This window comes from Ictidomys tridecemlineatus, chromosome 6, assembly GCF_052094955.1.
Source record: "Ictidomys tridecemlineatus isolate mIctTri1 chromosome 6, mIctTri1.hap1, whole genome shotgun sequence".
Taxonomy (NCBI): Eukaryota; Metazoa; Chordata; class Mammalia; order Rodentia; family Sciuridae; genus Ictidomys; species Ictidomys tridecemlineatus.
The window spans coordinates 12,300,984-12,316,295 of NC_135482.1; the positions used below are offsets into that span (position 1 = coordinate 12,300,984).

The 15,312-nt window shown below is 47.0% G+C and overlaps 1 protein-coding gene across 7 annotated transcripts in view; it reads left to right on the top strand.

Annotated features, from left to right (window-relative positions):
- Positions 1–15,312, top strand: part of Large1 (LARGE xylosyl- and glucuronyltransferase 1) — a 507,191-nt gene that overhangs the window by 232,626 nt on the left and 259,253 nt on the right. For all 7 annotated transcript variants that reach the window (XM_078052856.1, XM_078052857.1, XM_078052859.1 and 4 more), the window contains one exon: positions 14,416–14,498. In XM_078052856.1, the coding sequence (XP_077908982.1) occupies positions 14,416–14,498 (83 nt within the window). The remainder of the gene's footprint in view (positions 1–14,415; positions 14,499–15,312) is intronic.

Below are 15,312 nucleotides of genomic sequence, written 5' to 3' on the forward strand. Positions count from 1 at the left end.
CACACAGTCATTCACACACTTCCTACTGCTTCTTGCCTGTCAATCTCAAGGCCTTTTGAGACACAGACAAGATGGACGAGAGTGAGTTCAGAGCAAAGCTTTGATGGTTTTTGCTATGAGCCCTTGAGCAAGTTACCCAACCTCTCTGAACCTGAGACATGTTGTCAGTACTCTTCAGAGAAAAATCTTGCTTCATGGCATCTGTGTGAGAATAAAATGGACTAGCCATTTAAAAGCCACGAACACTGCCTGCTAAGTAGTACATTTTCAAATGTGCGTAATTTGTGGGAGTTTCAGTTAAATGCAGATATCACCTGCTGTTACTTTATTCTGTTTTCTAGACTCAAGAATGTTAGACTCTGACCTCCCTGAAGAGGTAGCACATTGTGAGCCACAGCCTCTGACCATCAGAACGGGTCATTAGCATTAGCCGTGGTCCTGTTCAGTATGTTGTAGGGAATGCAAGTTTTTTTCAATGATGAAGAATGAGTTTTAAGGAAATTCAGCCGTGAGGGAAGAAGCTCTCGACTGAAGCAGACCACGAGGGTCTCTGAGGATAGTTGCAGCCTGGTTTAACTGTGGATTGGCAGAGAGGTGGAGAAAGGCGGTAGAAGATGTGTGAGCAGGACTGTCACGGAGTAGGAAAGATGAGGAATTCAGGACCTGGCGCTGCTCACACAGCCAAGCCCAGAGACCTGAGAGAGGATCCGTCAACATTCAGTCCTCCATTCAGCACCTCTAGGGCACCCGCTTGGGGATCTCATACCGTCTCTTGTGCTGCGAATAGCAGTGAATAAAGAAGATGAAACTCCCTTTCTTCTGCTTCTTATATTCTGCACTGGGAGGCAGCAGGAAGTGGCAGGAAGCAGTTGATAAACAAATAAAGAAGTATCAATCTCATCAAGTGATGCATGTGGCACTTTTTTCAGCCCCAACCACCCTGCAGGCCCACTCCTTCCATCCTGGAAAAGCATTGCTAGTCTCTTCTGTAGCTTAATGTCTACATTTTACACCTCTGCAAATGGGGGACAGAACAATGGTAACACATCCCCTTGACCTAGGGGGCTCTTAACTTTGGCAGGACCCTAACTTCTTTGGGAACCTCTAACCTTGGAAGGGTGAAGACTCAAGTGATTTTTCGCAGGTTCTCTGCTATCAGTCACAGCCATGGTGTTAGTTTTGAGTGGATGAGTTTAGATGGAAACCTGCTGACAAGGTTGATTTGGCCTAGAATGTGAACCGTTTACGTTATTATGATTCAGTCCTGCCAGAGAACTAAGAATCAAGGAGATAAGAAAATAGAAAAGGAAAAGTCTGGGGCATGGGAGGGGAAACAGTGTAACAGAAGGCCACATGAGTGTAGCTTGCTGGGAGCATTCTCTTCCTGCTGTGTCTGCCTAGCCAGGGTGTCCCTCCCCAGCTCAGCTTTGTGAGAACTACTCATTCTATTTTGGAAGTGGGTCTCTGTCCTGAATCCCCTGCAAAATAGTGCAGGCAAAACAGTACTGGCTTTGAAGGTAGGGTCATGAGTCTAAATCCTGGTCTCCTTCCTTGCTAACTAGCTTTATTGCTTTGAGCATGGAATATCTCTTTCCTGCATCTCATTTTCCTCATTTGCAAATTGTGGATTTATATCAAGTTCCTGCCTCACCTTATTTTAGTGGTGACTATGGATATTAGGATTGGAGAGGGACTTTAAGATAGCTAGTTGTGTTAGCAATACATTTCCCTGCAAATAACCAAAAAATTCCATCTAATAACGGCTTAAGTAAGATTTGTGTCTTATTTCTCTTTGTGGTTAAGATGACTGGAGGAGAGTGATGTGGGGATGTAAATATCCATATTCTGAATTATTTGATATTTTACCCCGTGTTGCTGACTGGGCATTGCCATGGTTTATCTCATGGTGAGTAATGAGTATCAGAGCTTCAGTATAGTGTCCATATTCCAGAGGGGAGGAGAGAGGTGTTAAGGTGGGACTTGTGCCTCCTTTAAGAATATATATAATATACCCTACCGATTTCACACCTGTGTTCCTTTCAGACCCTGTGAGCAAGGCAGAAGGCTGCCCTTAACTGCCACCTTGATACAAGGCTGGAAAAGAGATTTTATTTGGGAAAGCCATACTTTTCACTACCATTTGAGAGTTCTACAACTATGGTCACAAGGAACATTCTCGGTCACTCATGTGGGTGACTCCCAAACTGGGTGTGCATTAAAATTGCTACGGATCAGATTGCTGGGGCTCAGTGCATACCTACAGATTGACAAGCTGTGGGAGTAGGGCCCAGCAAAATTAGTATTAAAAAAAAAAAGTCTAACCAGGTGATTCTGAGATAGTGAAAAATATTTGGAACCCACTGCTTCGAGGAACAAGAAAAATGAAAAATGTAGTTCTCTATTTCTGTGCTCTTTGAAGATAGAGTAGCAATGTAGGAATTTAGACTTTGAAATTCTTAGCTCTTACCTTCACTTATTTTTTGAACTTTTGATTTGCACCTGAGGGTTAGCTTGTATTTGCTCATTTTTCTTTTCTTTCTCGGTATTTCTTGATCAAGTTTCTGCTTATACCCTAAAACCATCCTTCTCTGGTAGAATTCTTGAATATGGAGCCTGGTCCTATTCAGAGCTTCAGTGCATGTGTTTGAAAACTCTGTAGAGGCAAAGCAGTTTTCAGCCATGTGCATTTACACAAAGGCACTGGCTTCATACCCATTACCAGTACACCCCTGTCCCTGTCACTCGACGGAACATTTTCGTGAAAAAGCCAAAGAGGCAAACGAGAAATGTCAGTCATTATGCTCGAAGCAGAAGCTTCTCTTCCTCCTGGCACTTTCTCACTATGAGTGTTGCTGCTGTTCTTGACGTCTCATCAGAGTGCAGGGCCATGAGCCGAGGACGTCACAGTTATCTGTGACTGAGCTGAAACTTCTCCTGGCTCTGACAAGTATTTCTGAAAACTCTACTGTAATGACATCCAAGCTGTCAGCTGAGATGTCTGGTGATGGAAACCATGGGCCTCGCCAGACCCTGTGCCCTCTCGTCATTTCATAATTATGTGGCCTTCAAACTCTGCCCATTTTATTCTTGCATATTCCGTTGCCCACCAGTGCTGCTGTGGGGAAGGCCTGGTGTCTCTCTGCCTGGGAGCCTGGAGCAGAATGCTGCCCTCTTGACCTTCACTCCAGCCTATGTGCATTTCCATGTGTGTATTTTTTTTTTTTTTTGTCTTTATGGTCTGTTCTACTCTGAGAGTTGACAGTGGTACAACAGAAAAAGTCACTGTGACTGGAGTCAAAATTCCCAAACAGGAGACTTGTCGATTTCACTCACTTGTCATGTGACCTTTGGCAATCCACTTACCCCCTCGGGGTCTGCAGCATTATCAAGTGAGAATAATAGCATTTTCTTCCCAGTGCAATTATTAGGATGAAATGAGGGAGTTGGTGGGAACCTAACTCTGAGGGACATCTGCACCCGTTATGGACATTATTTTTCCCTTATGCCGTGCAACAAGTCACCTAACACTTAATGGCATAAAAGGGCACCACTCCTTGTATTTGCTCTCAGGGTTTCTGTGGGTCAGGGATTTGAGGAGAGCCTGGCTGAGTGGTTCTGGTTTGGTTTTCCTTGTATTATTGGTATTATTCTATGGCTAGAAACTAGAACCAGGCAGGGCTGGAGCAGTGGACACTGGCCCAGAGTTTCGTGGATTTGGGGCCTCTTCATGTGGTGTTTCTGCCCAGGCCACTTTGGGCTTCCTCACAATATGGCAGCTGTAGGCAGTAAGTACTTAACTGACACTCGAAGGTTTTACGTACAAGTGTCCTAGTGAGCAAAACACATCGTGTATCTTTTTCCAATGGCTCTTTCTGTTCGTTGAAATGATCACAGAAGCCCACTTGCTTTGAATGGTGAGTAGAACTCAACCCATCTCCCAGTGGGAGGAAGGTCGAAGAATTTATGAATAACTCTTTGAAACTGGGTAGAGTTTTTATGGACACTCTGTGTACTCACAGTGGTGTCAGGCATCCTCCTGAGGAGTTATCTGTCCTCCCCTCTGCCTGTTGTACTGAGCTTCATTCCTCCATCATAATATGATAGTAATGAAAGCTGACCTTGACCTCTCCCTTGAAGTGGACAAGACATCATGCTGAAAACATATACAAAATATCTCCTTTATCCCATACAACATACTTTCTTCATCTGTAGATCAGTTAACTACTGTAAGTAAAGATTACACCATTAGTCCAAGATCCCAGGAGAGGAGAAGCTTGGATTTGAACCTCTCTAAGTGCCGGGCCCTGGAATGAGGGGATGCAATGGCTGGAAGATGGTGGTGGGTTGTCTGGGCTGGTGATTTCCAGGGAGCTTGGATTTTGAACCTGGCCTTTGCTTCCAGAATCTGTGTTGCTGGCCACTCTGCAGAACTTCTATGACCTTGGGCTTTAGGAACCCACACTTCAAGCTGCTGAGCCCCAGGCTTTAGGGTGTACTGACAGGGGCCTGCCTCAGAAGGCTTCAGGGTGACCAGTCATGATTTGGAAGTCACCTTCCACTTTGGGGTCTCTTCAGCCTCAGGAGGTGGGTCAGGGTTCCTAAGCAAGGACTGACTGACTATTCTTTTAAAAGGACTTGGATTATTCTCAGTTTCCTCCAGATTGAGCTGTATTTGTTGGCATTTTGTTGGAGTCATTGCTTTTATGAAATCTGACATCTCTCACATCTGCTGGCCCCCCAGTATTTTGATCTATTTTAATTTGTTTTTTAACGTCATCTTTAAGGATTTTATTTACTTATTTATTTTAAAGAAAAAAAAATTTATTCTTAAATCATATACTGTAAATTGCTGCTGTTAACATTTGGCATATATATTCTTTCAGACTTTAAATATAATGAAGTTTTGTATAAAATGTTACACATAATTATCTATAAACAAGCATCACATATTTACAAAACTGGATTGTACTATGCACAAAATTTTGTAGATCTGCAATATTCTTTTTAATGACCACAAGTTATTACAGTACATTGATATATTTATGTTTATTTAACAAATCCTTATCTTTGAACACTCATTGTAGGAATTTCTAAGATAACACTTATCTGATTCTTTTCTTTTTTTTTTTTAATTAATTTTATTTTTTTTTAAATACACCAGAGTGGAATGCAAGACAATTCTTATTACACATATAGAGCACACTAACTCGCCATGGAGGGGCCTGCCAGCCCTCTTCCCCGTCCCATGTTGCTGTTGGAAGTTATCATTATGGTGTTTGGACTCACGTTTTATTAGGTCCACGTGTCTTCTTTGGGGCCTCTATAAGGACATAAATCTGTGGAAATATCCTCGCTAAATGCCAGGACTTGGAATTAGGGGATGTTGTGTCCATAAGACTAGTGGATTGTCTGGGACTGTGATTTCCAGGGAGTCTGGAAACCATGGTGGTGTCCTGGGGCACTCCCTGTGTTTATTAGTGACCTATTGTACCATAGCAAGAAACCTGAAACCTTAGACCTTCAAACATTGAGCACCTGTTACCTCCTACATTTTCTGAAAGCAGCTTGGTAGCCTCTGAGACTGTGCATCTTAATGAGATTGCAGATGAGATGTCCCCAGGGGCTGTGATCTGAGCTAGCTCAGTGGCATTGCTAGTGGCCTCCCTTCCTAGGACTGCTAGAGAGTTCTCCTGACCCAGAAGCTGACTTGCCCCAGAGTAAGTGATGTAAACAGATGTGCAAAACAGCATGATGACTTTTATAACCCAGCCCTGGAGGTCCCGACCATTCCTCCGCTGAACTTCCTTGGTCACACAGCCTAATGCTGAGGCACTCACTGCAGTGAGGCACTCACTGCAGGAGGGGCATGAACACCATGTGGAGAGGCTCTTTGGGGATGGTCTTAGTGCCATATTTCTGGCAGCCTTCTATCTAGACTTGATCCTCAGGATCCATGCCTTGATCTGCCTATTGTGCTCTGTTTTAATTTTTTTTTTAAATATGTCATTCAGAACAATAGCAACAAATAAAGATACAACCCTCTCATTTTAAAGATGATGAAACTGAAGCATAGAAAAGTGAAGGGTCCTGCCTCAGGTTGCAAAGTTGCTGCCTCAGCCCAAATGAGGATTGCAGTGTCTCATCTCCTCATTCCTGTGTCCATTTTCCCTCTGATATGGGAAGAGAAGAACTGGGACATCAGCAGTTTACAAAGCAAAGGAAATGAGAAATCTCCCTCTGAAAACTCTCCCTTCGGGACGTGAGGAATACCGTCCTAGCCTGACACTGAGGTGGAGTGGGGAGTTAAATGTGATACTTTCCTGTGAGGACATTGAAGGGCCAACCTTGACAAGACTATGGTGCGTATGGTCAGCTCTCTTCATGGTGACAATCAATATGGTTATTAATAATGGTGATTGCTGATGTGTATACAGTAGTTAGCAAATGCCAAGCTCTAAGCTCTTTTGAATCATTTTAGGCAATCTGAATATGAGTGACACCTGCATTAGCTGCTTAATGCACAAGGGGAGACTGAGGCCCAGGAGTAGAGTTATGTCTTGAAACACAAGGTGTAAGGGTCCGGCGAACGTCGGAGGAAGAGACCACTAAGAGACCGACTCATGCAACAGCAAAAAGGGGGTTTATTGAGGATCCAATCCAGGGCGCTGGGGCTCCAGGCTCACTCAAGATGGGAGAGCGACCAAGAGCCCCAAGCAGGGGTTGAGCAGTGCTTAAGTACACTTTTTTAGGGAGGGCAGGGACTTTACATACATCAGAGCAAATCATCATATACCGCAGGAAAATCAAACAACAATTCCCAAACATGATTAGTATATTCATTGGCGGGAACAGGTTGGGTGGTAGTGATAGGTCAATCCTAAGGAGGGGATACATTCAAACTGATTGGTTTGGGCCCTGAATGCCTACGTGCCAAACTGCACAGGGTCCAGGTTATTTAACAACTAAATGGTCAGTACTGGGCATTGCCTTAACTGCCTCAGGAATTTCAGGTTCTGTGTGCACTTCAGAAACTTTACAATACCTCGTCCTTTACTTTTTAACTCAGGCTTTGCAGCTTAGAAACTCTACCCTTTCAGAGGCAGAGAGGGGTCAGTGAGGGGAAGCCTCAGGTGTTCCTGATCGGGGGCACATCAGGGACGCAGAAGGCTTGGGCCTCAGCATTGTGATCTTTAGAGGGCAACTTGAAAGCAGGGTCAGGGCTGCTGACAGTACCCATGCCAGTCACGTCTGCCTCCACAGTGTGGGCTTTACACTGACATACATGAGCCTATTTTTACAGACAGGGAAGCTCAGGCTCAGCCAGGCCATGTAGCTAGAGAGTGCTGATAACAAGGCTGAGTCTTAGGGCTGGGGACATGGCTCCCTAGTAGACACGTGCCTAACATGCCCACGGTCGGCCCTGGGTTCAACCCCCAGTACTACAAAAATAAAACAGCTACAGGCTTTAAGTCTGTTTATGGTAATGTTCAGTTGTGGTTTACAGAAACCCACATGGCATGAAGTTTGCCATCTTACCCATTTTTAAGTACACATTTGGTAGTGTTTAGTGTATTCACGTGGCAATGTCCTGGATCTCCAGAACTTTTATATCTTGCAAAATTGTGATTCTGTACTCATCAAATGATGGGACAGGGACACTCATTTCCCGCTCCCCCAGCCCCTAGCCACCAGCATTCTGCTTTCTGTCCTGATGTGTCTGACTGCTTTTGATGGCTGATGGAAGCATTTGTCTTCCCTGAGTGGCTCATTACACTTTGTGGTGTCCTCAAGGCTCATCTGCGGCTCATCTGCATGTCACACTGTTAGGATTTTCTTCCTTTTTGAGGCTGAGTAACATCCCATTGTGTGCATATGCCACATTTTGTTTAGCCACCCGTCCCTGGGTGGACGCATGCCCTGTTCCCACCTCTTAGCCGTAATGAATCACGAGACTGTGAACACAGGTGTGCCCCTGTTGTGACGGTCCATGCTCCTCTATTTTGCAATTGTTGCTTCACGTGGTGGTTCCGTTTTCAATTTTTTAAGGAGTCGCTGTCGGGCTTTCCATGGCAGCTGGACCAGCAGTGCGTCCTCTCTGCGGTACAGGCCACATTCTGCTTCCTCATTGGGAGGAGCTTACTGTGCGAATGGCTCACTAAGGACTTTGAACCAGTAATCACCTGGCCATGTCTCCCAGGAAAAGCCATTTCTTTACAGATGCCCAGGACCCCCAGAGGGCCTGCCCTGGGTCCCCTGCTGGCCTCTCTCCCAGCTGTTGGCTAGATGCCTCTTTTCCAGACAACCTCCCTCTTCCTCCAGCTCCCCCATCCGAGGCTTCTCTCCTCTCTCTAGAATGCTCTTGTCTGGACTTCAGAGGTTCAGAGGTGGCCAAGAGGCTTGTGGGTGTGTGGCCAAGAGGCTTTTAGGTGTGTGCTCCAGGGTCACCTCTTAGGAGACAGTTTACCAGACTATCTGGTTTCAACACACTAACCTACCCCCTCACAGCAGTTTCCCTGCCTAATTGTCTTCCTGGACAGTATCTAGTGGTTCATATTTACCATATAGAGGCCTCCCTCCACATCCACCGGGAACTGACCCCCTCAGGTGCCCACATCTGCAGCCGCTCTAGTCCTGTGTGTGAAGGTGCAGTTCTTGTGCATGGCCTGCACACATCGTCTCGACACTTTAGACCATGTCAAGGTCACATACAGTACTTACCACACTGGTTATATTGTCTTACTTAGGGAATAATGATAAGGAGAAAACATCTCCCTGTTCAGTCCAGACACAGTGTCGGGTTGTGGGGTGAATCTGTGGTAGCAGGACGCAGGAGGTGGCGGCCTCCCTGCACATTTGCTTGTCTCATTATTTAAGGTGCACCCACTGTGGGCTTGCATTGGCCGTGCTCATGGCGGTATCCTCAGCCCCACAGTTGAGTCTGGCACATAGTAGGCACTCAGCATTTGTTGAGTGGTTGAGGGTCTGGATAATGTGTGTGGACATTTGGGATCAGCCCTGTCATTTAGAAGCCACACTCACCAGGATAGATCAGTGTCGGGCCGTTCAGACAACCCACCTGCCTTGCACGGGCTCCTGTTGAGCCACCTCTTGTCACTCACTGGGTTTCTGATTTCTGGGGTTGCTCTTTTCCTTGTACCAGGAACATCAGTCCTAAGGCAGCCCAGGGCTGTGGCGAGGTCAGGAATAAAGCAGACTATGTGGAAGGTGGATGCCTCCTCCTTCCTCCCCTCCCCCATTCACCAGGCCTTGGGACTTCCTGTTGTCCACTGTGCCCTATAAACCAGTGACTCCACTTGTCCCTCTTGCCAAGCCCCTGAAAACTTGGCTTCCAAAGTCAGAAGACGTCTACTTCTGCTTTCTCAGGCTTGAAATGACCTTGTCTTTCGAATCTGTGGTTTAATATTCAGAAAAATAAACAGATCAGTGGTTTCCCAGAGAGTAGAGGTGGCCAAGAGGCTTGTGGGGGATTTTAGATGGCCCGTTAGCAGTAGGGGTTTTCTGTCTTAATAGTCACTGTGTGTCTTTCATTATGGCAGGGTGCTGTGATTCACTGCAGGTTTGTGAATTCGGCCCCTGTCTCTGCCACTGACTAGCTGAGCCATGTCACCTCAGTCTTATTACTCACCTGCTCACTGCACTTTCTGCATCTTGAATTCAGAGCATCTTGGAGGTTCCAGAAAACTGTTCCCCGGTGTCCAAAGGCCTAGGGGCACACGGTGGCGGCTGAATGAACTGCCTTTACTTGGCTGATAGGAGTCAGGGGAAATGGTTCTTCCTAGTTGGAAGGAATTGGGAATTGATCTCTCTGATCCCTTGACCACTCCTCACACTGTCAAAATAATCCCAGTGGCCTCTGGTGAGTTTTTACTGCAAATGCTCTTCAGAGGGCTTCAGATGGAGCAGTGACTTCCCAGGTATGGTCACTGGGCCAGCAGCAGCAGTGGCCTGTGGATACAGAATTGTTCTCAGCCTCCACCCGATCCTCCTGAATCAGAAGTGGGAAAGGGGCCAGATGCTGTCTTGACAAGCCCTCTTGTGCACAGGGGATGTGAGAGCCATTTACTGGGTAAATTAGTCAGCTTTCTGTCACTGTAACAAAATGCCTGAAATAATCAACTTCTAGGGAACAAAGTTTCATGTTGGCTCATGGTTGTAGAAGTTGCAGTCCATGGTCATTGGCCCCACTGCTTTGGGCCTGTGCTGAGGCAGAACATCATGGTGAGAGTGTGTGGCAGAGCACAGCTGCTCACTCATGGAGGCTAGAAAGCAAAAATAAAAGAGAGGGGAATTGGCCAGGGATAAAATATACCCTCCAAGGGCACATTCCCAGTGACCTAGTGCCTCCATCCTCCAGTCCTAACGCACCTCCTGAGATTCCACCACCGCCTGTTGCTCGTTAAGTTTTGAATCCACAGGTGAGGTTGGAGCCCTCGGGATCCAGTCACCTTCCAAAGCCCCCACCTCTGGACACTGCTGCATTGGAGACCAAGCCTTCAACACATGAGCCTTTGCAGGACATTCCAGATTCAAGTCATGTCCCTGGGTCCCCTCACCCCTCCACCTCAAGTATCATGCCCCCCGGTTTTCAGATGAGGAAGTTAAATAGGAGGATGCCGTGTGCTTCTTGTTGGGTTTATTCTTTCAGTCAAGGGCAGAGAGCCTGCTTTCTCTGGGCAGCCTTCTTCCACTCCCCCACCTAGTCCTCACCATAGCTGGGGGCGGCTCTTTGTCTCCATCTTGCAGATGAGTACGGGAGCACGTGGGAGGTCATGTCAGAGTGAGCGATCATGGTTTACGGGACCTGTGCCTAGACTAGTCTACTCAAATAATCTAAAGAACGTGATCCTAGCCATTATCTCTTACCCAAGCCTAGGGAGCTAAATGCCCCTGTGGGTTACCTCCTTCATCATCCCCTAGGAGTCGCCAGCTGCGGTTCACCATCTACATAGAGTCTCCTTCCATAGCCCCTCTGATGCCACATTCAAGAAGGTTTCCCTGGCTTTGCTGCAGCCTCCCTGATTGGAGATGCTTAGGGGAAGTGTGCCCTAGGCCCAGTGCCTGGAGGGGAGCCAGAACCCTGGAGAGCTGCTAATGCTGGCATTCGTCTGAATTTCCGGAGGATGGGGACGAGTTTACCTTTATATGCTCTGAGCCCAGCACCGTGCTGGCACATTAGAGATCCCCAAAACATTCATGTCTTGAATTCCTCCTGCAGGTTCTAAAATGAAGGTCTTCACTTGACTCCAGGTGTCAGCAATGAAACCTGGTTCACAGCTCTGACTGCACCTCACCTGTGTCTTCAGGTGCAGCTTGCAGAGGTTCAAGGGGTACTGAGCAGCATGTGGTGAACTAAAGGACTTGAGCGGAAATCGTCAGGGTTTCCTTGGAAAGAGGCTTTGTGTGTGTTAGTCTGAGAACTTCGTGAAACTCCTTAAAGTTATAAACAAAATTTATAAGTCTCGGCTTTACGCTAGTACCCCGCCCTTTAGAGATCAGCAAATATCCCTGAACACCTTAAAGTCCTCTGCTTTCCTTCCAGCCTCAAGGGTAGATACTGAGCTGGGGAGGTCCTGCTATTGGTCAGGACTGGCAGGACACAGATTGCACACTCAGGGGATAAAGGGTTCAGGGGCAAGATAAAACTGTGAGTAGAGTAAGGGCAACCTGCCAGGGAGGTTATGCTTTCTGGAAGGTGTTGCTACACCCCCAGGGGCTGAAGGAGAAGTGGGAGGGGAAATGGCACTGGGAATTCCCAAGGACCCTGAGGGGAACTGGGGAAGATCTGACTTTCCAGGCTCCCTGGGTGCCTCTCATTGATCAAACTCAACCAGAAACAGAGCAAAAAGGAGCCTGGTTAGTTTAGCCTATTAAGGCTGTGCTCCGAGGGTTCAGGATAAGCTGGGAGGTAGAGGAAGGAGAGGAAATGATCATCCCATCCTCCATCCACACTTTGTGGGACCTAAAGATGAGTGTGGTGAGCCTGAGATCTACCATCACAAGGCCCGAGAGGAAGGCTGAGCCAGAGGGGACCCCCATCACAGAATGTGGCATTCAGACCCCACCCTTCTAGAGGAAGAATGGAAGGTCATGGTCCTTAGGATCATCTGTCATCCACTGTACCAAGAAACTTACAACCTAGACTTCACAGCTGCAAAACCTGATGTTAACATGATGATGAATCTGCCTACAGGAAGCTTCATCCCTGTTCCCTGTTCGGGCCCTTCCAGCCCCTACCCTGACCCTCTCTCATTGTTCACTTCGGCACCTGCAACATTTTAGGCCACCCCAAACCCTTCCAAGAGTATATTTGATGATGCTGTAATTTTCTCCTTTCCTAGGTAGCAGGGCCCTGCTGCTAGAGCTCCAGATGATGAATTTATTCATAGTGGCAGGTGTACTGGATGAAACTAAAGAGATTGGAAAATTATGTAAAATGTTTGAGAATGTGCACACTAGCGCTTACATTTAATGGGCCCATTTGAAATAGTCCCTGAACCCTGAAGCCAAGACAAAGTTTGATATCTGGGAGGCAATGTGTTTAAATATTTGTGATTCAGAAGAGCCTGATTCTGCATGTTTTCCTGATCCTCAACCCCTCCCTGGGTCTGTCTCCGGGGTGCAGGCTTCTTCCTATTCATTTCCTTCATGATTTAAAAGGGGGCAGTTGCATCTGCATTACAATCCTTCATCCTGAGTCTATTGGAGATATTATCCTGAGATAAGTAATGATGCCTTCATTGTACAGGTGGGGAAATTCAGACGTGCATGATTAGACTGAGCAAAGGCAGCAGTAGAATCCAGAAGGATCTGAACTCCTCCCCATCCCTTGTTTTCCTCCCCCTTTCTTCCTAAAAAAGGGGTAACTTGATGTTTTGGGGAGGAAAAATCTTTATTGGGGGGCATTTTTGTGCACTGAAGAATGTTTAGTCGCATCTGAGGTCTCTACCCAATAAATTCTAGTTGGACATGGTGGTGCAGGCCTGTAATCTGAGGCCGGAGACTTGGGAGGCTGAGACCACGCCCTTCCCCAGCACTTGATGACACCCTAGAAGGTCTCAAGGCATCCTGGAATGTCAAGACCTAGGACCAGGGAGGAGACAGCCTCCTGCTGAGAGGCACTGCCTTCCTGTCCACCATGTGAACATCCAGACTCTCAGGTGTTGGATTAAGTAACACTAAAGACACAGAATATATTTAAAAATCTTTTTTATTATTTCTGATGTATCAGCAGGGTTAGGGATTCCATTCCAGAGTGCAAGTTCCAATTCTCTCAGCCTATTTCCTGAGAGCCCAAGGAATGTCCTTCTGCAGTCCTGCAGGAGGGGGCATGACTGGAGTGGCAGTCTCCACAGGGAAGGCTGCTTCCCAGGCAGGACAGAATCTAGGCATGCACTGTCTGTTCTCAGGAGGCCAGATGACATCCTGTGCAGCTTGCCCTAGAGCAGGGCTTTGTCAAGCCAAGCCACACATCAAAAAGGATGATTGTCAGAAGCAGGATGTGTACAGGAATGCTGCTGGCAGCAGGGCTAGCTGGCTGGAAGTCCCCAGTCCAGCCAGGAAGCTTTGAGCGTCTGAAGAGCCTTTGCCTTAATAATCCAATCTCAGCACTCCAGGCACCCAGGTGCCCCACCTGGGCACTCAAGAGGGCGTTTTTGGTATGATTGGAGCCCAGTGTGCTGAGCAAGGTGTTCTGCTCTAGACACCTGTCCTTCCCTCACTCCAAGCAGTCGCCTGTAAGACCTGGGTTATGCCCCTTACGTGCTGTCCGTCAGCTGACTCTGGTGGCTTCCCTGGGTCCAAGGACAGGGCAGATGGTACATCCGAAGCCTGTGCTCCTATCATTTTAGAGTTGCTGAACCGTAGGTTTCTCTTCAGTTCCTCCAATCTTGATTTTCTTTGAATGATCATCCAGTGGGGACCTGGAGATTTTGGCCCCTTTGTCTCTGATGTCACTGTTTCCTTAACTCTAACCTAAGAGAGATTCAGAGACTCACAAACTGTGTGAGCCATGGCCTCTCCTCTGGACCCAGATGGTTGATTCATCCTTTCAGGGTGTATTTCTTCCTCCTCTGTTTTACCAGTCATCTTTGTCTTTGTGCTTGGGGGCAGGGGACACAGTGTTTGCCTATTTGAACCAATCACCATTTCTCTCGTCCCCAAAATGTAATTGAAAAGAGTCTTAATGGCTTCCAAATGATGATAGCTCCATAAACCGATTAAAAAGGCTTTAATAAAACTGTCTTTCGATCCCCTCGCAGAGGCAGATGGTGCCCTTTGTTGTCTAATGATGCCAACTTTAAAGAAGGGCTTTTGCTTCCTTGCGGGGCCGCAACTCTGGGAAGGCCATCTCCTGACTGCCTCAGTGTTCATCCTGTGTTCTTCTCCTCCTCCCAGACGATCCACGTCGCCATCGTCTGTGCCGGATACAATGCCAGCCGGGACGTCGTCACCTTGGTCAAGTCCGTCCTCTTTCACAGGTAGGAGCATCCTGTACATTCTAAGGGCTGGGGCATCTCCCTGGCTGCCTGGGGGAGGGTTAAGTAAGAGTGACATTACACCCATCTTTCTTGCTGCCATGAAAACACCATTTTTCTCCCCAGTCCTGGGAAGGTTATTGTGGTCATAACGTTTCCTGGCAGCAGTTAGGTGCTGCCTTGCCATGGTGAGAGTTGTAGCTCTCAGATGTCGAGGGACCTTCCAAGTCACCCCAGATTAGGTGCTTCAGTTGTACCTAAGCTGTAGGCAGCTTCCCCTGCTGCCATTCACCAGATCTCTCTTTTTATATACCTGCCTTGGAAGGTTATGTCTTGTGTCTCCCCAAAATTCATATCTCAAAGCCCTAAACCTGATACATCAAAATTCCACTGTTTGCTGATAAGAACGTAAAAGAGGTGTATAAATTTAATAGATCTATTTGGGTGGGCCCTAATATAATATGACAGGTCTTTTAGGAAAAAGGACATCAGGACACAGACCCTTAGTGAGGGAGACCTTGTGAACACACAGTGAGCAGACAGCCCTCTGCACACCAGGAGGGGTGGCCTGAAGAGATCTCTGATTTCTAACCTGCAAAACTGCAGAAAAAATGACCTTCTGTCATTTCAGCCAGCTATTTGGGGCATTTTGTTATGGCAGCCCTCCTAAACTAATACACATTACTTTCTCTGGCCCATCTGTGGGTTTTTGTGACTGTTGAGAAGTCCTGCTTTATATTAAACTGAAATCTACACGTGCCCATAGCTGATATTCATTGGCCCTGGTGGATTCAGTTATGGAACCAGTTTGAGAATT